Source organism: Planococcus citri, chromosome 4 (genome assembly GCF_950023065.1).
Source record: "Planococcus citri chromosome 4, ihPlaCitr1.1, whole genome shotgun sequence".
In the NCBI taxonomy this organism is placed as follows: domain Eukaryota; kingdom Metazoa; phylum Arthropoda; class Insecta; order Hemiptera; family Pseudococcidae; genus Planococcus; species Planococcus citri.
The window spans coordinates 25,726,454-25,753,869 of record NC_088680.1 but is presented as its reverse complement, the minus strand read 5'-3'; the positions used below and the strand labels follow the sequence as shown (position 1 = coordinate 25,753,869).

General features: G+C 33.6%; 2 protein-coding genes across 4 annotated transcripts in view; one reads left to right on the top strand and one right to left on the bottom strand.

Annotated features, from left to right (window-relative positions):
* Positions 1–27,416, top strand: part of LOC135842966 (protein O-mannosyl-transferase TMTC2-like) — a 533,307-nt gene that overhangs the window by 20,425 nt on the left and 485,466 nt on the right. The window contains exon 2 of the mRNA XM_065360664.1: positions 1,488–1,720. Coding sequence (XP_065216736.1) covers positions 1,608–1,720 — 113 coding nt within the window. The 5' untranslated portion in view covers positions 1,488–1,607. The remainder of the gene's footprint in view (positions 1–1,487; positions 1,721–27,416) is intronic.
* LOC135842307 (luciferin sulfotransferase-like) overlaps positions 18,323–27,416 on the bottom strand; it is a 70,858-nt gene continuing 61,764 nt past the window's right edge. For all 3 annotated transcript variants that reach the window (XM_065359699.1, XM_065359700.1, XM_065359701.1), the window contains exons 3-7: positions 27,117–27,216; positions 25,258–25,438; positions 24,633–24,753; positions 21,324–21,418; positions 18,323–18,745 (exon numbers count right to left, since the gene is read on the bottom strand). In XM_065359699.1, coding sequence (XP_065215771.1) covers positions 18,437–18,745; positions 21,324–21,418; positions 24,633–24,753; positions 25,258–25,438; positions 27,117–27,216 — 806 coding nt within the window. In that variant the 3' untranslated portion in view covers positions 18,323–18,436. The remainder of the gene's footprint in view (positions 18,746–21,323; positions 21,419–24,632; positions 24,754–25,257; positions 25,439–27,116; positions 27,217–27,416) is intronic.

Sequence of the window (27,416 nt, the reverse complement as noted above, 5' to 3'; positions counted from 1 at the left end):
GTTGTTGAAAAAATTCCAACAAAAAGATTGAAATTAGCTTAAAATGAACAGCGGTTTTCGCAGAAACAGAGCGCCAGAGAAAGTGAGACGAAGTAAAGAAATGAAACACAGAACCCTTTTCCCTTTGTCGCAATGAAATTTCATTTCGAATCACTTTGATATGGAAAGAATTGCGTTTTATTAGATTTCCACGTAAATTTTCTATAAAAGAAGTTAAATTATAGACAAAGCGAAATTTAAAATGAGCATCAAGGTAAATTACTATACAATCTTTAAAACGACGAGGAAAAAAAAAACGTTAAAACATATTTTTCACCCTTATACAAAAAAAAAAAAAAAGTAGAGAGAAAAAAAAGACAGCCAATCCTTTTGTTCTTAAACTAAGCCAATCCGCCTTATGTTTATTAAGAAAAAAGTGATAACGAGATACCAGAGCAATATTATCGGCTTATTCTGTCTCATAAACTTTTTTTTTAATTGCTCTACAGTTAAAGGGGGCGCATTTGGATAAAACGGTAGAATTTTCTTACATTTTCCATATTTATAACGCTATACAATTAATGGCCGTTGGAATTTTTTTTTCATTTTCATTTTCGCGAGGGAATATCTACGAAATAAATAAGAGAGCTCGGGACTTAATTTAAAACGAAGGCTTTATCTGTTGAGTAATATTATATTTATCATCTGGAGTGAGAGAGAAAAAAAATAGCTTTGAAAATTGAAAATTACGTCTGCCTTTCTTGGCTCTGCGCGCGTCTATATATACCTGCCTGCGTAATTTCGACAATTTATTTTTCTACCATAAACAATGAAAATATATTTAGTGAGAAAATATTTCAAAAATGCTTGTTCATTTTTAGCGTATTTAAATTGTATTTCGTTGTGTTTCATTATAATAGAAATTTTTTGGGCCTTTTTTTTTACCTACCTACCTACTCTTTCTCTCTTCTCTTCTGCCTGTGTATTTCGGACATTTATAAATTATGTAAATTCCAACGGCACTTTTTACCGTAATTAATATTTCCTCGAATGGAATTCATTTTGTTTTTTACCTTTTCTGAAACTCCTTTTTTTTATTTTTCACTTTGCCTGTAGTAACGACCTATAAGAGGGAAAATAACCGACTGAAATTTTACTATTGCTGTAGATATAAGTGTATAAAATAATGTTTTAGATTCGCTTCAGGCGTAGGTATCTAAAAATTGGTCTTTTTTTTGCATTTTAGCTCCAGAAATATTTAAATACTTTTCCCAAGTGGTATGATTCAATATGTGGGGTAACTTGTGGTTTTCATCTTTTCATATGCAGGAAAAATCTTTTTTCGTTGAAATAATTATTCTTGTAATCATATTGTATTGGTCGATTTTGTAGGTGCCTATAGAAATACATAGTTACGTTTACAATCAGTTAGACAGTTTCCAAAAAAATGTAGAAATGCTGAATTGATTTTTTTTATATAACAAAAATTTGTCATATTTGTGTTTCAGACTATAAAACATGAAGCATGATCTCCCAAATACGTAGATCTTAAGGAATCGACTGGCAGATTCGTGTTGTACAGAATTACAAACCATGTTGTAATCTTTAAAGAAAAAGAATAACGAATCATGAGGCTTCGTTGGCCTTTTTTAAGACTGGAAAGGAATGCTGTATTATGCGCTCTGCTGGCATATTTCATCAATTACAACACACTGGATGCCGAGTTCACTTATGATGACAGGTAAGTCGATGTTTAAAGTTTTTATATAAGTAATAGTATTATAAGTCGAATGATGATCTTTGCAAATTTTTGATCAGATTAGTCCAAAATCGTTCCTTTTGAAAAGGAAATGTCATTTAGCATTAGCAGGTTTCTTATTCATAATTTTATTTTGAATTCCATTTGATCAATTTTATTCGAAAAAATAGTTTATGAAAAAATTCTTGTTGGAAGAAAATTAATTTTTTGGGAAAAACAAATGAATAAAAATTTGCAGTTTTTCTTCTCAAATAGAAAACTATTGAAAAGAAGACTGTAAGACTCATCTGTTACGTTTTGCAGAAATCGTTTGATAAACGAAATATCATTTCAAAATAAAGACTTGAAAAAAAACAACACCAGATGGACAAATTTTTTCTCAACCATCTTTCACAGTCCTCCAAGTTTCTATTAAAAAAATCTGATGCTACGCATCACAAACTTTCCGAACATAAAGTAGGTATCGAAAAATCGTAAAAATGAGAAACACCCACCCCGCCATGGCGATGCGGCATATTCATAAAATAATCACTTTAAAATAAAGCGTAACTAATTCGGACCGCGCCGCGCCTTATGAGGTGAACTAAAAGGAGACAAAACATGTGTGATGTTTACCACATAAAGACTAAGCCTTAACAAATGTTGGAGTTGCCTATACGTTCCTTTTTTTCGCATTTAAAGGCTCATAAAAATTTTTCTATGGCACTTACGAACTTCAAATTCTTACTGTGCCGTCTTTACCATACTTCCGACCATCTGTGCAAATTTCAATGAGATATCATCATTAGGTCACTTTTTATCGCGTGTACAGACATTTTTTGACACATACATACATACATACATACATACATACATACATACATCATCTCAAAATTGCTCAAAACAAACTTGTGTGAAGTCGAATTTCAAAAACGAGTGTAAATTCCAAAGTTCATTTTCCGGCCGAAAACAATACTTTCCTATACATCGCTTCGCGCTGTTCGGAAAGTAAAACGCCTACTTATTGAAATAAAAAAAAAAATTAAGCAAGCAAAGTTGATTTTCTGAAAAAAGTGCCATGAAAACTGCTAAAAATATCTAAAGTTTCGTTCACGAGGTACCCGGTTCAAACCCAGCTACAGAGGCAAGCTTGTGTGTGTAATTAAAAAAATCTTCCATGCAATTATCAACATTACACGCCAAGTACCGTGGGACTACCAGTTTAGCCGAGCTAACAGATAATGCACGCCATCTGTTAGCAGAATCAAAAAGCTGAAACTGGTTCGAGCGTCTATAGAGGTCAACACTGAGGAGCTCAGGGTCTCTAAACTACCCGGCTAGCTCCAAGGTGCTTGTGTAGATGTCACTAGAAAGCAACGGGAAACTACTAGTGGAAGCTCGAAACAACGTCAATTCCCTAGAATAATCGCAGTGGCAATAGGCATACGCCTCACCCTGTTAGGGTACCACAAAAATGCGATTTCCAATGTCCTGTAAAGGATAAGGAACCACGACGACGACGATGGAACACAAAATTGCTTATTTTGTAAAGTCTGATCCATTTTTTAAAAAAATATACCGACAATTTGTGCTAAAATTACAAAGTTCAAATTAAGATGATCTTCTGAGATGAAAATTTGAGATTTTATTCATTTTAGGGGTAAATCGACAATTTAAAAAACCAATATTGTAAGCGAATGATTTTTTCGTTTGGTGACGCGTGATTCATTTTTTCAGGAAGACTTTTTTCAAAAATAATGTTTAATAAAACATAAAAATGTTCATCTTGAAGAACACGATCTAAAACATAAAAATGTTCATCTTGAAGAAAACGATCACAAAAAATTACAGATTCTAAGAATGTTTCTGATCCACAAGAGGCAATTTTATTGTTAGGAAATAGGAACATAGTTGATGGCACAAAAAATAGATTAAAAATGATAAAAATGAATAAAAGTTTGTGAAGTATTGTGAAATTTCACCAAAATTTGTCAAAAATGAAATAAGAAGTTGCATTAATTGAGTAAGTAAACTATCATTTAAAAGCATGTACGGACATTGAAATGACTGAAAATCTTCAAAAAGTGATGAAATTTTGATGAAATGGAGGAATACTTTGCAAAAACTGTTTAAAAGTTGATGAGAATTACATGAAAATATTTAAAAGTTGCTAAAAGTCGATGAAATGTCAAGAAATTTGAGCAAAACATTGCAAGATATGTCTAAAATAAAGCATTCTATAAAATTTTCGAATTGGTGTAATAATTACTCTAAATTACTTACCAACTAAAAATTCTACAAAAAAAAATGCAGAAACGGGTACCTAATCATTTTTTTGGAAGACTTTGTTATTGTTAAAGTGGGAAGGATTACTATAAGAGAGCTTGTGTCGAATGATCTCCTTAGTAATTCTGTCAATAAATATCCCTTTAGCGGGGAGATTTATCAGATACTTAGCTAGCTCGAATAGGCATAAAACTGAGTAATCCAACTGACCCTAACAGACACAGAATACATAGCAAATCAAGCAAATGAACATATAATACTTTACTATCCCGGGAAAAAATGTCTAGATAAAATTTGATCAAAATAGGTCGATTTTGACAAAAATCTTGATGTAGTTTGATAAAAGTTAATCAATTTTGATAGAAATCTTGAAACAGTTTGATAAAAGTTGATCTACATTGATAGAACTCTTGGTACAGTTGCATGAAAGTTTATCAACCTAGATCAAATTATATCAAGGTAGATTTACTGGTCTCACCCTTCTTTGATCAATTTAGATCAAGTTTGATATTACGACTTACTTAATTTGATCAATTTTGATCAAGTTTGATATAACTGTTTCCACTAACCTTATTGAATTAGATCAAATGTTATGAAATTTTATCAAGTTGTATCAAGAAAGATATACTGGTCCTAGCGTTGTTCGATCAATTTAGATCTAATTTGATCAAGTCATATCAAAAATGATATATGTATTTGATTTGACCAACCCAATCAAGTTTGATCAAATGTTATGAAATTAGACCAACCTAGATTAAGTCATATCTGAGAAGATCTACTGCTCCCAGTGTTTTTTGATAAATTTAGATCAAAAGTGATATCATTATGTTAATCATGTTACCTAATTTGATAAAATTTTATCGAATGTGATTCAACTGTTTCAACCAACCTTATCAAGTTAGATCAAACAACACTCAGATTATTGCATGCACCTGATATAACTTGATCTAATTCAATAAAATGTCATCAAATTATGACAAGCTTCTTATTAATATTGACCGAATTTGATCAAACTATGTAAAGACTTCAATCAAAATTAATCATCTTTGATCAAACCCTTTTTTTTTCTAATTAATTTTTGCGAAAAAAATTGAAAAAGAAGTTGTATTGTGTATGTGGATAGGTTATGCATTCAATCATGCATACCTATCTGATACACTTAATAGCTAGGTACAGTTTCAAAAAATATTTTTGTTTCATTCTGTTCCCAAAAAAAAACTATCACAATCAGCATGTATAAAAACGTATATTTGCGTTTGAAAAAATGTTCTGAGGTTGATAAATTAGGTAAATCTTTGAAAATAGTTGAAATTTGCTCTAGTTCAATGAGCATGAGTGAATTTTTTCCAAGTCCAGACCCACAACAGGAGATTATATACTCCGGATGCCCCTAGACTTTCAAGCAACGGGGTAGCTCAATGGTTAAGGACAATGACTGGCAAGTGAGAGGTCTCTGGATCGATCCCCAGTCCAGGTCACGAATTTTTTTTAAATTTTCGCTTTTTTTGATGAAAATTTTGTAACTAACGTCTCATTTTAAGCAGACATTACATTTTCGCAGTCATTCAGCATTATTACTGGTTAAATATGGCTATTTAAAAAAAAATCATTACATTTGATCAAACTTGATCAAAGTTGGTACAGGTATCTAATTTGATCAAAAAAATGTCTCTATCAAAATAGATCTTATTATATCAATTTTTATAAAAACTAATTAACGTTGATCTATTTTGATAGAGACATTTTTTTGATCAAATTAGATACCTGTATTTTGATCAAGTTTTATCTAAACATTTTTTCCCGGGATGTACATGTGCAAGGTTTATTTTATTAAAGTTTCAGCAACATTCATCATATGTACATAATATATTAGATATATACTTAGTATATTCATTTTAAATAAATAAGGTACCTAGGTACCCTTGGTGGTACGGACTTTGGCTAATCATGGCAATTAACAGACATTAACATCTTATCTAACTATATTTTTGCTATAATTAAATATGCTAAAAGGACTAAAACGTTTGTAGGTCTTAGATCATTGTCACCAACCTACAATAAAATGACTTCATCAATTAACTAGATTAGGCTATAATTAATTTAGTGGAGGCACCACCATGTAAGTCTATACATACCAACTACTGGCAGTCTCACCATCTCCTTGACTTTTGCCTACTCCAATAATAGTGGCTGTGATGGCTGCTTTACTTACAAGAGAACTGATTAAACACGCTCCAATTCAAGATGCCTGGGCACATCCCAAATTGGCTGCAAAAGAAAACCAAACGTCAGATAATCCCTTTGGGTAAATCTGACTTAAAATGATTAATAAAACATATCAATCCCAAATCTACATTGGGCAAAAATAGAGAATGTGCGACTTGGGATAGATCATTGACTTTTTAGATATGGACTGCTAGCGGCCCATAAGCTTAACATACCGCTATTGTCTTGAACATTGTAAGTCGAGGGTTGCAATCTGCTCATGCGCCAGCTCTGTTGTGACATTATACCACCCAGGTACAGTTACACTGAGGTGCGGGAGGTATAATATCATCACCTGGTACAAAACGTCATTTTTCAGTTCCAGCATGCTCAGAAGCCAAACCTCAACTAACTGATGAACTATGTTCAATACCATTGGCTTATGTACCGCTAGCAGTCCATATCTAAAAAGTCAATGGGATAGATCCCTGTCACATGCCTATAATAGAATTACACTTAACCTTCATCATCTGACAAGACTCCTGCCATGGCTGATAACCTGATAGCTGGAATCAAGTGATCTTACATACTCTTGGTCTTTGGCACGTAGCCCGGTAACCTTCAAGTGCATCCTCTAACACACCCTATATAATTTCCCATGTTACCATGCATCTTTATGTCATGGGATATAAATAGCATGATGTAAGATGCATTTTTAGGTCATATTGCACCATAACAACTTTTTTTTAAAATAATTATTTTACATACCTAAACAGCAATCCGGAAGCTCTTTTTTTGGAATTTTCTGGATGGAGCACCCTGAATTTTTTGTTTTGTTTTTGTTTTTGAGGGGATAATCGAGAATTACAGACTTATTTTTAGAAAACCAAATTTTTCTCTCAGTAATTGTTAGGTAACACATACTCTCAAGTCTCAAAGTCCCAAAATACAATCATAGTATGTTGCACTTCATCTATTTCAATTTTTCAGTCCGAAAAATTCTTGAATTAAGCAACAAAAGAAAATCGAAGCTCATGAAATATCTCAAATGGGACCAGAATTTATGCATGAATTTCATGAATGTTTTCCATTTTGATTTAAATTTTTTCCTACCCTTTATAATTGTAAGTTAAAAAAAAATCAACAAAACACCTACAGTTATTTTACATTTCAATAATTCAACATATGATGCCAGATAGAAAATAGAGATCTCAAAACAACGACCTTTTTGAACTGCATCTGCTTCAAAATTAATGATTAGAAGAAAACTTATTCGCTCAACTTTCAAAGTAACTATGTTACAATGCGTCCATTCCCACGGTTGGAAACTTGTACATTTCACAATTCAAATCAGTTTTTTTTCCTCAACAGTCATTCGCTATGCACTTACAATTTGACAAACAAGCAACATGTGCATGCAAAGTATTTTCCTAATGGTACTCGTTCACAAGTTTATAGGTACCTATCCAAATCTCAAAGCTTGACATGCTCTCAACAGACACCATTAAACAATGCTTTCGAAACAGAAAACTAACAATAAGATTGAACTCGAAGATATTATTTTATACGCTCGGTGAGTCGGTACGACTCTCGTAAAATAGAGAAAATTTATTTCGATTAACATCTGTTAAAAAAACTTCCACTATTGAAGTGTTTTTTATTTTTTGAAATTTTTTTGTATAAGTTAAAGAGATCGAAAACAGAAACGAACCAAGCAAAATGTTGTCATAAGCAGATTATGCATAGTCTATACAAGAGCGATGATAGACTATACGAAGATTTGCTGCAATTATGAAAAACAACGTAAATGACGTTTCTTTTTATTCATCACAAAGCTATTCATATTTTCTTGCTGGTGGTTTGAAAAATTAATTTGATCGTTAAGATAATACTTGGAGAGTATTCGAATGCAACATCGTCGTTGATTTCATCGCATCCATCTTCAATTACTGATGCCAGAGAAGTAGGTAGGTACTTATCGTTGATGAAATTGAAAACATGGTGAACTATGATGAAACTGACGATTCCACTTGGTGACATTTTTTTCTCTCCTTCGAGTATATTTTCTTCTTTGGGAAAACTTTCGGCGAACAACGAACAAACTTTGTAAAAGCTCTGTAAATGAATAATGATGAATTAATCTCAAGAGATGTTAAAAGTTTCCCTCAAATCAATCACTCGTATTCAATGTACTCGGCTAATGTTTACAAACGTAGTTTTCCTTCGTTTGTTGAAGTTACTTTTTCCGTGGGATAGGCTACAAATACAAAGGTGATTCTATATTTTACTTGGATACCTACTGTACCATAGGCTACAATATGTTGGCTTTTCGGATCCATATTTACGATGAAATTATGCGTTTGATTATTTTAGCAACGAGGAACAGACTGTGTTCGTTGAACGAACTGTTTTGCAATTTAAATTATTTAAAAAATAGTAGTTGGCGAGCTGGAAATCTAATTTAAATTCGCGGTCGAATACTTGTAAAAGTTTCAATATTCCAAATTGCTGGTAAAATACTGTATTAAAAATATCAAAATTAATTTTACATTAATAGGTAGGTAGGTATAGGCAGTATAGGTACATCTTTCTGTGAGTTTTCTCCACAACGATGCACCGTGCGTTGGTAAATATTTCAAATCAAGTTATGAATATAGGAATAGATACGGTGTACCTCTCTCTGTGTGTATATTTTAGGGTAAAAAACCTTTTCAGAATATTTTTCCATTAAAACTAGCAATCATTCGAGTTATTTTACATTATGACATGATTCAGAGAGAAATAGTACGCTTGATTCATCGATGGTTAAGTACGAAGAGAAGAGAAAAAAATAGGTCATGTATTTTACTCGCTTTATGGATTTATAATAACTGCATTTATTTTCTTTTATTCCATTTGCTGGATGAAAGCTTTTCAGCAAACGACTAATTTAATCAGCGGTAAAATCACAATGTACCTTTGCAGAAGAAACACGTTTTTGAAGAACCGATGAACTTTTCTGTAGGAATGATTGAATTAAGTCTGATTCGTATTTCACAGAATGTTTCATTTTTTTTTCTTCTTCTTATTCTTGGAAAATATCTTCTTTAGTTTTTCCTCCTTTAAACCTGGGAACGAATGCATTTCACATCTAAGCGAGAAGTTGGAGTTACCGTTTTCATCTAATCAATCATTTCGTTGTCTGACAGTTTCGCCCATTTCGGGTCGTTATATTTTTTCATCTTTGTTCGTTCTCACTTTGAAGATTATTTATATGGGTTTATTTTTTTTAATTCATCGTTTTCTCGTTGATTTGTTATGAAAGCAGCTTACGTTTCGCTTTGTGTTATAACTTAGGTGGAATTTTACAGTTTAATTTTATTAGCGAAAATCTCTGAAATGAGAAAGCACAAAGATTAATAACCCAAGAGTGTAAATAAGAACATAGAGTTAGATAGTCTGCTTTGCCGAGTAACTTTCCTAACTTTTTGACATTCGCGAAAATATGACTACCGTCGTCAAAACATTTTCAAAATGCGAATCTTGCCTCGTGTAATTATTTACTCGGTATGGAATATTTACCAGACGCAGGCTCGAGTTGCATAATATCGTTAATTTTCAACAAATAAAGCCGCAACTTTATTCTACATATAGCTAATGTAAGTCTATAGAGTAAGTAGGTATTGATACTTTTTTTTATTTTGGAATGCACGTTTGATATATTTTTTGTTTTAAATGTTTCAAAAAAAAAGTATAAATTTCGCGTGAAAAAGAAAAGTTTTTTTTCACGAAATATTTTTACGAATGTGAAATCTTTTTTGAAATTGTTTTTTTCTCGACGTTTTTCAACGCCGAATTTATACTTTTTTAAAGAAAGAGATAAATATTGCACTTCCTGGCGCGATTATTCTAGACATTTAAATACTTTTAACTATCTTAATATTTCCTCTAAACTTGTTCACTGTGTAAGGGAAAAACTCTTTCGGAAAAAATTATTGTCGGATTTCCTTTTCTGAACTCCAACTGATATATTTTACTACCCATTTGTGTAGCTTAAATGCCCTACTCGATCGGTGGATTACCTCGTGTTTAAGATTATTTCGAACAGATTTCCATAAGTTTACCAGCGATGGGGTTCTTTTTCGGATTATGGCGCAAATTTCACTGTTTATGGGTTCGTTGAAGATTCGAATTTACGTTCAGGTGCTTTGAAATTGTCTGTGTTTTTTTCAGACAGAGAATCCTTCGACAGAAATTTTAAAAAAATTTTAACTATTGGTAAATTTTGTTAATTTTAACAACGAAATGATCCAAAGATCGTTTTAGGTAGGTAAGTACATTTACTTGCAACTGTTGCAACATTCGGTAAATGGTTGGGTGGCCCACCTAAAGATCTATTGCACCCCCCCCCATCGATCCTCTGGGGCAACCTTTTTCTCAACGGGGTAGCCCAAAGGAACATTTCTAGTCTGTGTCCTTTAAAAAAAGTGGCCATATTTACAAAATGGTGGCCATTTTGATTGACAGGTCAGCCGAAATCACAGATTTTGCGTTCCAACATAGGACTTGCACGAAATTTTTTAAACCGTACAATAGTAGATCGAAAGAGCAAGCAAAAATTCATCACCTGTCAAAATTTCAAGTGCTAAAGTGCCTTTTTCGATTTTTGGTGAATTTTTGAAAATCAAATTTAGGCCAAAAATAAGGGAAAAATCGAAATCTTACCAAATTGACCCATAGAAAGCTGAAATTTGGGATGTACCCTATTTTCGACCTGGCAAATCGATAGGAAAATATTTCAAACCGTTTTGGGCAGTTCTGGAGTCTCCAGCAGATTACTGAAACTTGGAATTTCCACGAAAGTTCATCAAATGAAGTTGGAAAGCCGAAATTCATTCTGCAAACTAATTTCAATACGCTACAAAGTCGGCTGCAGGTGGATTTCAAGTCGTTTTGGAGCCTTCAGCGACTTTGTGAAAATTCCTGGAGCCTCCAGCAGGTTTCTGAAACTTTAAATTTTCACGAAATTCCATCCATCAATAATAATCTTTTGGCTTCAAAATTTCAGAGTTGAATTTTTTTTAGGAGTTTCAATTTTGAAGCATTAAAGAGAATGCCAGGGCAAAATGGCCTGTATTTTTCGGCTTCAATCGAAGAGTTCTAACTAGTGAAGCGAGGGGCAAACTTTTGAAAATTTGTGTTTTGAGAAGTACAAAAACAATATTTTTATGAGAGGAGTTTATTTTCTTACGTTTGCTGAGTACTTATCTAATATTTTTTTAGTCTGAATGACAGTTTTTTATTGGTAAATTGTAATCTTGAATAAGGAAAGCTACTAAAAAACCTACTCTAAAATAATGGTTTACCTTACTGGAAATACGACTTCTCTTCCAGATATGATAATACGTATGTGTGTTATTTTCGATCAATTATAGATATCTAGATCCTAGTTTTTCCTATTATACCTAGTTTCTTCAATAATAGTTGCAATATTAATGAGGTTCCAGGATGTTTTCATTAAAATATAGGTAGGTAATCGAAATAATGAGAAATCACAATTCCGAATCCGGCCGCAATACCTAATCCGAAATTTTCTTCATTTTTACTGTCGGCAGTTAGTTAGTTACCTAGTACCTACCTATCTACTAATAGTTTTAAAACAGAAATGCAAATTCGTCAGTCGTCACAGTGGGATAAAAGAAAGGAGCTAAAGAAGATATGAGAATGCAATCTTAATTATTTTTGAGAAAACGAGGAAAATAAACTAAACCAACTGGTTTTTTTGGAAAGAACGGACGCTTCTTGGAAGTTGGAGCTGAGCTGAGTACTGATGTGAATGTGACTGTACTGACTGTGAGCTTTCAATGCTTTCATAATTCTATTTGAGAAACAAAGCTATCTTTCTATCATTAGATAATTCATTAAATAAGACAAAATTAATCACGCAATTGCAAGAATCATAAAAATGAGAACCCGTAATTAAAAAAGAAAAAAAATTTTAATTATTTCATTTGATTGTAATCAGTGTTAGCGGATAGATTATTAGAAAAAAAACGCTGATCCGTGTGGTGAGTTTCCATTGTACTCTTGTTTGTCTTGTTCCAACTCTGATTTTTTTACACTATTAAATAACAACTCTTTTATTTAATTCAAATTTTTCCATTTCCCAAAATTCACTGGAAAGTTCAGTTGATCGCAACAAAAAAATCAAATTGCTGCAGATGATTTTATTTTCAAGAAATCTGGCAACACTGATTTCGTGTTTTATGAGTCACATTTTTTTTGTTTTTGTTTTTCTTCCGGATTCCGGTGTTCGTTTGAACGTGAATAGCTGAATACTTTTATAAAATGTTGGTAATTTCGTCTTATAATTTGCGTGTTGCCCGATTATTTAATAATTAAAACATTAATTAGACATCGGTGTAGATTCTCTTTACGGTTTAGTGTCTCGAGTTCGTGAAATGATCGCACCGTCATCTTTCAGTCAACGTTCTTGAGCTTCATCTCCCAATCCAATGGCTGATCGTAAGGTATGTTTTCTCACACTCAAATATTTTCACTATCTACTTACCGATACTTATAAATGTACATTTGAACACTTTTCTAATCTAATTAATAATTACTCATCGTGGATGTTTGAATCATAATCATCTACTTACGTAATTAGATGTACATAAGGCTGATGAGTTTCGAGTGTGATCTGATTCTTCTGCGTTTGTTATTCTAATTCAGTTTGTTTTATTGTTTTCATCGAAGCAGATTGTTCGATAAGAACTTGGGTATTTCGATAATTAGTTTCAGTATTCATTACGTTGAACTTTATTTTCTTTTTTTAGTTAGAATCCTTACTCCTTGTCACTAACTGTTGTTCCAAAGTTGGTTTTCGATTCCGGTGATTCGGTGATTGTTGTTCGTGAAACGACTGGCTGGACTTCTGATGTGATTGTTGTTTTGATCGTCTTTCGTCAAGTAAAATTTGTTCCATCTATTGTGTACATTTTACTGTGCAAGTGTGCAGCGTGGAATCAATTTATATGGAAAATAATGACCGGTTTATATGTATGCTGGCAAGTAAGAAGAAACTCCAACGAAAATATAATAAAGTTTTGATAACACTTTACGCGATTTTTATGGCGGTTCAGGCTCAATAACTTACAACATTGTGGAATATAGTACTCGTAGATAAGTATAGATATCAACGATATAACTACCATTACTGAATTAATTCAGATTCTACATTCCTTCTACGGTTTACATTACATTTCCTAGCTACACACTACACAGGTATTGGAAATCAATACTCAACGAAAACTTCTTCCACCTGTAGTTCAGATTCGTATTCGATAAGAAATTCATGCTAAGGGAAAGATCCAGCGTCGAGTAAACATTACCATTGCCTGTGTATACGATTTTACGAAAAGGAAATATTTACAAACGAGCTATTCGAGAAACAATTTCCATCGAGTATTTATACGTTAGCAAGAAAATCACGCGTACGTGTGAAAACACAACTACCTCTATCCCTCTTACGCTAATATTTATATTTTTATAGCATGATAATTTGAGATTTCGCTGAGTTTTCATCGAGCGGTCGTATGGCATATTATACGAGGTCGTAGATTTACTCGTAGAAGATTTTTACCGCATACTCGTAGGTAGTAGAAGTACACCAGAGCACAGCAGCGCGGCGTAGCTATAGCTTAACCGGTATCATTTTTCTTTTTTCATTTTCATTACGACCAAGTATGGTTAAATTTTTAAACAGTACGGATTTTCACTTTCGATAAAACATTTTTCAAACTTTGGAATAAGGTAGATATACCTATATACCTACCTATTACCTAACCTACTGCGTATCTAATCCTTTTGGAACGCTGCTGCGGCTGTTTGTGTTATTTTTTCGCCTTCTTTCACCTTGTTTTTTTGCAGTACCGAGATTAAAACTAAAAGGTATTACGTTGTTAGTTTGGTATTATAAAGTTGTACAAATAGAAGTCTAAAAAAATTGGTATTATACGTTATAAAAGAATAGCTCGAGTAATATTAACTATCTACTTGAAAAAATACTGTACTTATTTTTATACCAGACACAGAAAAGACTACTTATTTGAGATAAGTTTTAAAAAAGTAAACTTGAAATGAAAGTTTTTCAAATGTTACCGTCTTTTGTGGGGTATAACTGTTTTATTTCGAAAAAAATATCAAACGTGGAATCATCCCCAGTTTTGTTGAGAAAAATGACGCGTATTGTTCATTTTGTGTGACGAACTTTGGAGGTATAATTTTTATATTTTTGACATACATCTTGATATGTTCCATGACAGTATACAAGGTGGTGCAAAAATGAGGTAAAATGTGCAGCTTTGGAAAGTATGAATTTTAATATTGATGACGATGAGTTTCATGGTAATTATTTTTCGTGAACTAAAAACTGATTTGAGAAAGTGATGAAGAGAACGATTAACTCAGTTTTTATTTATTTATTTTTTTTGTTGATCTGACAGTCGGTCCTGCATCTTTAAAACAGAGTAAAATGTTTTTTCATTCATTCATTTTTCATGAATTTTTTTCATGTAGGCCTAGGTACCCTTAAGTTAACTGTTGGTTCGTTCATCAGTGGATCTGATTGCTCGAGGAATCGTTTTTAGATCTTAATTTGTACATATGAAGGCACTATCAAAAAAAAACTTTATCCTGATTTTTCTCAGAATGAAGGAAAATTTGGGGATCCGGAATCAGGGAAACAAATCTGTGTTTTTTTGTGTTTTTTTTTTTACTGAACTTTGGGAACAATTATCAACCGAAATCATTTCAACACAATTCGATCAAATTTTAACTTTTAATTCTCGTATAATATGTTCAAATTTTTCAGAAGGTGCTGAAAGAAGATAAATGTATTTTTAAAAAGATGAAAATAAGAATTAATCGAAGGAACGCCAAAAGTTTAATTACTTACATCCAGCGAGTCAGGGATGTAGAACGGGTACTAGAAATTTCAATTCTTCTCATTTTTTCGACCTTGAAAAATCTCACATCACTTTCTCACCTCTCCAAATTGACCTAAGGGACCGGAATTTTGCATTTACATTAAAAGGGTTCCCTCGATATGCCTTATGGAGGTTTCAACTTCGCCTCTCTTCTACCACAAAGAAGTATATTTTAAAAATATTTTTTCACGGATTTTGATTTTGTGTCATGGAGCCCCTCTCCCCCACTACGTATATGCTGTTTTTTAAATGCAAAATAATTTGAATTGAAAATATAGGTATCTGATATTTTTTATGCACATACTACCTACCTAATACAAATTTTTCTGAGTCATGAATATTTTGATTTTTTATGAATTTTACTTGGAAAAAAGCCCTCATCATGCAAAAAAAAATTGACAATTTTAATTTTCTCTGAAATTGAAATCAGTATGACACAAAGGTAGTGCTCGGTGGCTTTAATTTTCAAGTGGAAAGAGCTAGCGAGATGACTGAAGCGGCGTTGGGTAAGGACAAATGAGGGCTTTCGACCCTGAAAATTTCAAGCCCATGCTCAATTGTGTAATTTTTTACACCCTACAACTTTTGTTTCAAGCTTTTTTCCCTATTTTTAATTTTCAGGCAATTTTCGATAACTGGTTGCAACTTAATGAACCGGTTTCAAAATGTGATTAGACAGAATTATGTAGTTTTTCATGCCCTATAATTTTCGTTTTAAGCTTTTTTCTCTATCCCCAATTTTTAGGTGATTGTCAAAAACTAGTTGCTAAATTCGCACCATATGAACCGGTTTCAAAATATGACTAGATAGAATTGTGTAGGTAATTTTTCAAGCTCTGCAACTTTTGTTTCAAGCTTTTTTCTCTATTTATAATTTTTGGGCATTTTTTGGATAACTGGTTACAACTTTATAAACCGGTTTCAAAATGTGATTAACCAGAATTATAATGTAATTTTTCATGCCCTAAAATTTTCGTTTCAAACTTTTTTCCTTATCTCCAATTTTTTGGTGATTGTCAAAAACTAGTTGCTAAATTCGAACCAATGAACCGGTTTCAAAATATGATTAGATAGAATTGTGTATCTAGGTAATTTTTCAAGCTCTGTAACTTTTGTTTCAAGCTTTTTTCTCTATTTTTTAAGTATAGGTAATTTTTGGGTATTTTTTGATAACTGGTTGCAACTTTATAAACCGGTTTCAAAATGTGAATAATCAGAATTATCATGTAATTTTTCACGCCCTAAAATTTTTGTTTCAAGCTTTTTTACCTATCTCCAATTTCTAGGTGATTGTCAAAAACTGGTCTTTAAATACGAACCAATGAACCGGTTTCAAAATATGATTAGACAGAATTGTGTAATTTTTCTCGCTCATGCAACTTTTGTTTCAAGCTTTTTTCTCTATGTACAATTATTTTTGGGTATTTTTGGATAACCGGTTGCAAATTAATGAACCAGTTTCAGAAAATTCCTTTCACGTTTTTGTCGCTTTAGTGTGTAGAATGCATTGCGCCAATAAAAACCAGTTTACATTTTTTGACCAAACCGGTTTTTCAATTTGTGGACACCCTGAGCATGGGCCTGACATTTTCTAGGTGGTTTTTGAAAGCCCTTATTTTTTCCTACTCATCGCCGCTTCATTCATCTCACTAGCTCTTTCCTCTTAGAAATTAAAGCCACCGGGCACTACTTTTGTGTCATATTGGAAGGCCAAATCGCCTATTTTACCCGGCTTTGCTCTGTTAATTATTATTTTTTGGGAATTTTTCCAAATTTCGGAATGATGCCTGTGATTCTTATTTAAATTGATAGTATTTTCTACTCCTCTAATTTCTTCTTTCGGTTGAATTATGTATAATATTATATTTTTAAATTTCATTTCTATATCAGTGGATGAGTTTGATCTTATTTTGCGTTCTCAAGGAAGATAAAGTCGTATCCGATCAAAGTTTTCCCCTCATAATCGACAGTTTCGTTTCAAATAAACTGTCTCAAATGATACCTAGGTATCGGAAATAAAGGTGGAAATGCACATTCTTAAACGTTTCATCAGCCTATATCGGAATTACATATCCTCGCGTGTATTATAGCTGAATTGACGCTGGAAATTGAATTTATTAAGAAAGTATAAACGTGCATTAGCCGCGAATATTGGTTTATAGTTTATTTAACATGAGAAATATTCTGTGTAAAAAGTTGCCCCGTATAATATTTCATCGTCAAAGTTACAAATTGCTATAGTTCTTTTGAAAAGTGAAGAGCCTTAGGGTAAGCGGTGCAAGAAAAGGACGGTTAAGTTTTCAAAGTTGGGGTTTAACTTTATGATGAAAGTTTATAATATTTGCAACTTGGTTTTTGAACCAGGGTTACTCCTTCACCGGAGGCGAAATTTTCCGTATTCTTTTTTTATGCTGCGCGAAAATTCGTTTCGGCTTGTGGCGTTTTTGTAACCGTAACTTTTGCAACTTACCGCTGAATTACTATTCGCAAAAAGTTTTTTTTCCCTTTACGAATTTGCTTTTTTCTCGCCTTGTGTTTTTACAAATGTTATCGTATATTTCCTGCTCTCGAAAGGACCGCAGCAGTTTGCGATCATGTCGTTGAAATTGAATCGTATTTAAATTGAAATACAACGAGATTATTTTTATAGAATTTAGCTTATTTTTTGAGTGCGAAGCTGCGAGGGAGGCGTAGTAGCGAGTTGCGTTGGCGCTTTTGTGCGTGAATAGAGAAATGAAAAAAAAAAAAAAAAAGGTACGACGATGACGGTTCAAATTTAGCTTCCACTTGGAAATATTGTACAGCTGGGGTTCTTCTAGTAGTACATTTGTTGTAATATTTAGGGGAAAGTTGGCCAAAGTGTGTCGATATAATTTATCGCATATTTAAGTAGACATGTTGAAGGGTGAGCTTTCTACTCGGTGTAAAGTTTACTCGCAAATTTGTGTACTTTAATGACGAAATTGAACGTATTAGGAAAAACTTTTTTAATTTTAGTGTTTTTTTTTCTTCTTGTGCGCCAGGCTAGGCGCCCCTGGAACTAGTATATCTACGATGTAGTTTGCGATACGATGTGTTCGAGATGGTGTAATTCACTATGGTTTAGCCATTTCTTCGGGCTTAGAGACCTTAGAGTAATGGAATAAAATTTCAGAAAAAAGCTTTATTATATTTTAATAATAATGTAGAAAAAAACCCGGCTTAAGTTTTGATACAACATGAGTTACATGACGTAATTAAGCATTGACTGCAATTTTTCGTATTATGCTTCGTCGTAATTCAGTTCGTAATCGCTTCCTTTCAAGTTTTCCTGCTCCCATTTCTCAAATTTTTCAATCAGGTCGGCGTTCAGCTTGGTTTTCCATTGGTGAGTTTGACCAGATCTCATAAATGTAGCCTCCTGATTGACGTTGTTTAGATTTCTAATCATATCGGTGAATTTTTGCTTGTTGACTGTTTTGATATTCTTCATGTTATCGAAGGTAACGTGAGCTGCTAGCTGGTTGATTTCCTCTTCGGTTAGCACTTTGCCAACGAACTTGGAGATTTTTTCAATTGTCTGAGGTAGTTTCTGTTGAAAAGAGAAAGAATGAAATAATCAATTGAAAGAATAATTTTATGATAACATTGTTCTATTTTTTCCCCTGTGAATTGTGGTGGGGATTGACCATATTTCTGAGCAAGTGAAGTTATGAGTGGCTTTACGTTTATCTTGTAATTATTCATTGTGTGACGTTTTCAAAATTCAATCAAATTTTCAACTTTTATGAAGTTTGAAATTTTTTCCAATTTTTTTTTGGTTAATGTAGGTCATGAATTCGTTCTCTAAAAGAGTCAATGGATAATTGAACATGGAATTTTCGATTCAAAGTACCTGATTTTGCTCTTCGTGAAATTTATTTCCCAAAAGAGTGTGTAACTTTTCTTGCGTCGTTTTGTGTTTATCCAAAAAGCTATTTTTAAAAGGATCATTCCATGGCAATTCGAACAAAAAAATGCGATTTTTCAAGTCATGTTTTTCGATTTCGCTCAAATTTTTTTTTACAATATCTATCCACCCAAAAAAATAAACCGCAATCAGTTTGGTCCTAGCCTCCTCAGGGGGCGAGTGGGGGGATTTCAATTATTTTCACATTGCCCCGAAGTACTCAATTTCAGCAGTGCATTCCTCCAAAGCTATGATACTTTGATCAAAACTGATTTCACAGTTTGAAAGGGCATTGCACTTTGAACTTTTTAGAAATTTAGAAATTTTCAAAAGTTGAAAGATGAACTTTCAAAATGGCACTGTAAGTGGGAGCTTCCATTTAAAATTCTGAAAAAATGTCCATAAATGTACCTTTTGATGCTTTTCCGAAATATTTTATTTTCGAGATGGGATCTTTTGATGGAGAGGGAGCGGATCCTCCCCAGGTAAAATTGTCTGTTAATGTCATTTGAATGGGTAGTAGAGAAAAAGGTGGCGATTTTCGTCTAAAAAATTCTGTAAACACCTTGAAGGCTATGGGGGGGGAGGAGGAAGAGGGTGAAATAATTCCAGACCATCGAAAAAATTGATAGGAGTATTGAATGATGGGTTTTCGAATGGACTGGTTTCGATTCTAAAAACCATTTGACCGTAAAATCAAAAAATAAGCCATTCAGAGTCAGAGCGATGTTGGAGGAAAGTGGACTTGGACTTGGAGACCAAAATTTATGAGGGAAGTTCTATGAAATATCATTTCAATCAACGTATCTTCTGACGTTGGTTTGTCAGTCACTCCCTCCCCCTTCACTCCACTCGTTTTCAGCAGCTATAGAAGAAACTTGATGTTTCGTCATTATTTCTCAATCTGGAAGACAATTTTTTTATGTGTAAATGTGGTCTTTTTTTATGGAGGGGATGCCCATCGAAGTGAGTTGATATTCAGTTTCTGCCATTTTTGATTTTCAACATTTAGATAAACCTCTTCTTCAAAAGTACCTATCGCAGATTTTTTTTTTGAACAAATTTTGATCGAAGTTCATGCGAGTAGAGGGGTTGGGCGTTGTAATTTCCTAATTTAGGCAGCTATGTACGCTGTATTGAAAATTGAAACGTATCTACCTAAAAAATCTGTAAATATTGGCACGAATTCTCGCTGATTTTCCTTATTGAATCCCTCTCCTCCTTCGTTATTCTCTTTCCAGTCTCAATATAGGAACTCGACGCGAATACGTCGAAGTTCGGTTATTTTAATTAAACGTTTTAAAACGATCGAATAACGAATCTTGGAGCATGTTTTCTCAACAAATAACACGATACGTATCGTCGAGATAGTAGAAAACATATTTCCTGTAGTATTTTCGAAGGAATTTAATAATTTAATTTTTTTAGTCGCTACGCGTTGATAGGATATAACACAAGGAAGTTTTCAGGATCGACGACGACGACGTCTACGACTGCGACTGCGACATTACACTCTCGAATAGTGCAAACGGTTTCGATATCGCGATGGAAAACATGCTATGCTCGGATAGTAGTATTGTATTGTATACATCAGAACGACGAAATAAGTTTCGAATCTATTTAATCGATTGGTAAATGTATGGTTTCTGGTAGTGAGATATATCGTCGTATACGTCGCGTCGTATATAGATGTGCTCGTGCACTCACAGAAGAGGCGAACTTTTTGCTACAGCGAACGAATTTTCATTCAATATAATAACGAGAAAATTGATCGTTGATTCGAGAATGTTGAGAGACAGAGAGAAACAGAGAGTCGCGTACTCGTACTCGTATACTCGACTCTCGTATATTTGTTGCTCGCGCGCGCTATCTGTTCAAATAGAAGCGCTCGTGTACAGCACACGTACAAAAAAGACCCGGATGTCCGGGGGCCGAGGGGATAATTTCACGCATAAGTTGATACATTTTCTAATTTGAGGTTTCATCACTCCATCAAACGTTGTAATTTCCTGTTTGTGTAAATTTATCGCTGACGATAGCGTGTGCTTTGCTGTGCTGTGTGTTGTTCGTGTGTGCTGCTTGATGTGCAGCATGGAGAGAAAATAGACGACACAATGTACCATAATAAATAGTGGAACATATCAATACTACGTGCAAAGACGCGTGGCATACGGATGAATTACTGGAATCCGGTAAATTTTGTACCAGGGTATTCACTCACCGTTTTCATGTCTTCGAATCGTATAAATATTATGTTCAGTTTGGATCGCTGGTTCCAGTAGCTGTATATGTGATCCCAATAAGGTCCGTAAGGAACTGCAAATAACAAAAAAACACCTTGTCAATATCATGTAATTTATTTGAGAAAAAAGTCGTGTGCAGATAATTTGCCCAGCGATGCTGCTATCCAAAGTGCAAATATGTAAATTGATTTGCAGATTTAGAAAATTGAAGGTACTATTTTGCGAAATACAACTTACTCTCTGTCCAAAGATTGCTGTCAATTTGAATGAAACTTTGCTCATCACTCGTGTCTAAATTGATGATTTTTAATTCTGAATTTCATTTTCTAATTTGCATTATATTGAAGTTGAAGAAGAAATGGTTCAAAAATTCAAAAATTTCAATGTATTCCTATTTCGATATGACTTTTAAAGACGAACAAAAAAATCCTTATAACTTGACAGTCCAACAGTTTTCTCTAACTTGGTTGCTTTTTGCTCTTTAAGTTGTAAAGAGACGCCATTTTGCTTTTATCACACTCAAAAATTAAATTTAAATCATTGCTTACAACAAGGCAGCATTTTTTAATGAACAGAACAATTTGAAAACTGGAAAAATGATTTTTTATGTAATTTTCAACTGCGTGTAATTTACATTTATGATTTTGAATTCTTGAACTTGGCTTAAAAGAAGCCAGACAAGCAGACAGACGACCTTAGGAAGCCTGACAGACACGAAAAAGCCAGAAAAGTAGGTCAGTGACCTTAAGAGATCAGACAAACGAGTCCATAACCTCAAGAGGCCAGACAGACGAGTCAGTGACCTCGAGTGGCCAGGCAAACGAGTCAATCACCTCAAGAGGTCAGACAGACAGACAGACGACCTTGAGAAGCCGGATAGGCAGGTCAATGACCTTAGGAGGCCAGACAGGCAGCGAGACGATCTCGAAAGGCTAGACAAGTAGGTCAGTGACCTCAAGACACCAGACAGGCAGTTGCAGGCAGACAGATGCCCTTGAGAAGCCGGACAGATAGGTTAATAACCTTATTAGGCCACACAGACAGCCAAATAGCCTTGGAAGGCTGGGCAGGTAGGTCAGTGCCCTTGGAAATCCTGCCATATAGGTCATTGACCTTGAAAGGTGAAACGGACAGACGTCCTTGGGAATCCAGACAAACAAGGCAATAGGCTGAAAATCCGGTCCAGATGGTCAGACCTTGTCAGTCTTTTAAGAATTTGGAAACGAAATCAATGAATTGCTAAAATTGATATTTTCTCAGACATTTTTTTGGAATTCTAAGGATTGAGCTGATTTAAGAAAAAAAACGTATCCATGATTGAAAACTTTCATTGAATAAGAAACTTCACAATCATATTCAAGTTTGAAGCTTCAATATGCGAGGCCGAATTTTGATTAGGTAGACTAAAATCAATGGAGGGGTTTCCTTGAAAATAATGTTACCATTTTAGAAGAGTTTTTACTAAAAATGGAAAAATTTTAAAAGGTGTGTGCAGACTTCAATTACACTAGGCAACGGCATGCTTGTGTTCGGGTTGAAAATGGGCTTAATCGATAGTTTAGACCCTAAAACAAAAAACAGAGTGGGATTTTTCAATTTGAATTGTTTTTGTGGTCAGGAGATATGATCAAAGTTTCAAAAATGGCCGTTTTTGCCCTATTTCACGAGTTTCTGGTGACACCAGTATTGTTTTTCGAAAAAAACCAAGGTCATATTCGGATTCTAAGCACTTTTTTAAGTAAACATCTTTCCCGGATTTTCGATTTTCGAAGTTTCAAGCGCATACGGACGATTTTTGTTTGTAACATTATTTTAAAACTCGGAGCGCGCAACGCTGGCGTTACTCCACGATGTGATCGTGGCGCGGAACCGTGTTCGCGCGGGCGAGGCTCTCCTGCAGTAAAAATCTCGTGTTACAAATGAAAATCTTCCGTATGCGCTTGAATGTTTGAAAATCAAAAATCCGGGAAAGATGTTTACTTAAAAAAGTGCGTAGAATCCGAATATGACCTTGGTTTTTTTCGAAAAACAATACTGGTGTCGCCAGAAACTCGTGAAATAGGGCAAAAACGGCCATTTTTGAAACTTTGATCATCTCTCCTGACCACAAAAACAATTCAAATTGAAAAATCCCACTCTGTTTTTTGTTTTAGGGTCTAAACTATCGATTAAGCCCATTTTCAACCCGAACACACGAAAAAAGTCAAAAATTGTTGCCTAGTGTTATTCATGTCCATTGTCCATACAGCAAACTTGATATTATTTGGGAGACCAAAGATTTTTTATTGGTAGATGAAATATGAATTATGTCGAAAAATTCTGATGCAAAAGTGAGACTAAAAAAAAATTTTATCGAATAATTAATTGAAATTTTTTTTAAATTCTTATAAAATTAGAAAAATTCTGATACGCAAAAATACTGAATTTTTGAATGAAGTGGGTTGTTTTCTTTGGGGGGCCCTCAGGGTGTCTAACGATCATGAAAGTCATGAAAAAGTCATGAATTTTGCTCGAAACATACATGAAATTTTTATTAAAAGCCCGAAAAATGAAACAAAAGTAAATAAAAATTTTGTTAAAAAAATCAGTAAAATGAAAAAACTGAAATACCTAATTTCTGATCCTGTAAAAAATGGCAACCCTGTTCGATTTCCTCGCCGTTTCAAGTTACTTATTTTTTTTGGAGGGGGAGGGTATTTTTATGCGGTAAAAATGTGAAAAATAGGTCATGAAAAAAGTCATGATTTTTTGTATGGAGTTTTGTTAGACATTCTGGCTCTCAAAGAGAATAAATTTTTGAAATGACCTTAGTTCTTCAAAATTTTTAATGTCATCTTTTTTTATTTGACCAATTTTTTCCAAAGCTGATTAGGTAGGGGTTGGAGATGAAAAAACATCATTTTTCCAAAAAATACCTCCTCTTTGACACCCTATTATTTTTGGCTAACTTTCTCTAGGTGTCTTAACAGTCCTGCCAATCCTATACTAGTCCTCATTATTTTCTATCAAACTTTAAACTCATTAAACTCATTTCGGAAATGTTATGTCCTCCCTTCTTTTTTTATAGAGTAATTTTCAGAGAATTAATTTGTTTTTTTTTAGAACAAAAACTTACGTTGAAAAAGTACGATAATTTTTTTTTAAAAAAAGCTTAAAAATTTGAAAAATGAAATGGTGAAGTTGTAGTTGACGATCCCCTCCCCCTCCGCAAAGAAGTGCTTATATTATTCAGAATCATCAACTGAATAGGTGCTCGGTATATGTATGTTATATTTTTATGTGCTTACCTAATCCTTTGATAAATAATTCAGCGAATTCTTCTTGAGTCCCTTGGAATCCTTCGAACACTTGACAATGATGGTATTGGGATATACTCAAATCTCTAGGATTTCTCGTTATGCATATGATCTGTAAAATGCAGCGCAACAACGAAATTACAAAAAAGGAATTACAGCAGCTTGCGCTTATTATCTACAGCATTGAAATTGGTACACGTATTTTTTAATTAAGATAATTTATACGTTGAAATTTCCGTTGCTTGTGTGCCAGTGTTTTTTTTTTCTCCTTTATCCCTTTCCTTTTCTAATGAAGGAAAATACTTAGGTACGTTATAAATTACGACGATAAAAAGAGAAACATCGAAACGATCGAGTTTTATAGACGTTTAGTAATTGGTAAAGTTTTACGTTTGTGTAAAAAGTAAAACGGTAATTAAGTCGGGTTGGAAAAAGATTTTAATATTGTTAGTTTACGTAAGCATCGGTGTTACACTTTGCTCCCCTTCTGCTATTGCCGATTTTCCTCTCGTTTTACCCCCTTCCCTTATTCCTTCGCTGTTTGCGATGACTTACTAGTAAAGTATTCGAGTAATACTACATTTTATAAGTATAGGTATAAGAAAGACTTACTTACCTTAGCATTGGTGGAATTATTTTGAAGTTTCAACGGAAGGAAATCGAGTGGTAAATGAGATTTTATAAATCGAGGAGATGGTAAATTATTTATCTTCTGTAATTTAGATTCGACTCCGAAACGTTGCACAGCTTGCGGATCTTTTTCTGAGAGTATTTTCGTATTTATCATGAACGGTACGCTGCGAATAAAATAAGTGTTTTTAATAATCACCTATACAGAATGGTGAAGTGTCAAGAGAGAGAGAGAAAGAGTGGGATGAAGGAAGATGTGATTGAAATGTGAGATTGAGATACGAGATGAGTGGATTTTTTTTGATTTGTTTGAATGGTTATAGAGAAAGATGGCTCTAGTTCCTCTTTTTTCCCCTCTGCTCATGAATAGTTAGCTTTTGGAACTTTTGCATCAAAATTACGCCTAATCAATGTATACCTCTGTTTTGGATTTCCAGCGACGAAAACTAAGCAAAAAAAAGAAGAGAAAAAATGCCGAAAAAAAAGGGGGAAGAGACGAATTAGAAATTGTATAATAAAAGTGTACGACGACTGGCATTGTATTTATAGCTCGGTAGGAAAAATAACAGCACATTTCCGAGTCTCTGGTGATTATAATTGGAAAAACCACGTCTCTCGTAAGTTTGTTTGGACGACTAATGCACCGATGGGGGAAAAGGAGCAGGGACAGAGTGTGTTGAAAGATGTTATACTTTTTTGAATTATTGTATAGTACTCTGCCATACATATACTGCTGTGTAGTGTTAGAGAGACGATGGCGATGGAGCATTTGTGTGTTATATGGAATGAGTTAGCGGGGAGAGGCGACCCGACACGACGACGTACATATAAAGAAGAGAAGTAAAAAAAAGAGTACCTCGAGTAGGTAATATTTTTATTTGCGCTAGTTGTGGAAAAATAAAAACCAGCTTATTGTACGTTTTGAATATAAATTAAATTAAAATAGAATTTAAATAAAAACTTTTTCTCGAAATATTAAGCGTATACAGTTCCCAACAGGATTGCGTTTTTAAATAAAGAATTCTGCGTGTTTGGCTATATAGATGAGAAACGATTCGGCGTGCGTATGTTTTCCCATGACTCGAAGGCAACTTGAAATTAAATTGTTTCCTGCGGTGTGCGTGAAATTTTAAATTCACAAATATGCACAGTTATGGAAAGATACTGAAGCGAGAAAATGAGAGCGTGGTTTTCTTTCCCTCGTCTGTATATATATTTTTTCTTCTCTTCTCTTCTTTCTTTCTTTCTTTTTTTTCTGCTATACGAAGTACGTACGAACTTGTTTCGTGTGTTGGAAAACTATGAGGTTTACCGAATGGAAGTGAAAACTACGAAATTTCTACGTATACGAAAGAAAAAGTCCTAAATGGAGGGAATTTTTTCGTGGTTTTGTAAAGATTACTTATGTTTATGGAATTTGAAGAAAAAAAAGTTATTTTTAGTCAATTTTAGAGTTGAAAAGACTTTCTCTTTTTTTTTTACCAGCGAAGAGAAAAAAATTAACGAAGAATAGGATTAGAATTTGTTTCTGAAAAGAATTTTTTATTTTTACCCGAGAATATTATACGAGCGGGTTGTATTTTTTTTAATTCAATTATTTTTTATCAATTTTTTCCCCTTCGACGATTATACTTATTTTTAAAGGTATTTACTCGATGTGTAGTGTGTACAATAGCAACGGGAGCTATAGATGGTATTAGAAAGGTATACCAACGAGAAAGAGATAGAAGATGAAATTTTTTGCCTAGCTTTGCATCATTTATCTTTGTATAAGATGATTATTTTTTACGCTGTATTTTTTTTTCTCCTTCTATATCTCTCTTTTCATCCATTTGTAAAACTTACTCGAGAAAAGGAAATCGTTCAGATAGACTAATCTTCTTGGAAAGCTCGAAATTTAAATCGTTTTGAATACACCAGACAGTTTCTTGAGTCCATGTCGTACCTTTGAAAACAAAAATAAAGATAATGAATTTACTATTCGTATGAAAATGACGAGACAATATTTTTTTACCAATCTGGGAATGGCGCGTGTAATTTTTTTTTGGTTTCAAGTTAGAATTTCTCGGCTTGTTGTTGAAATTTGCGAGAGTTTCTTTTGATGAGAAATTTGATAAAAAGAATATTCTTGTGGTGGGAAGCTTT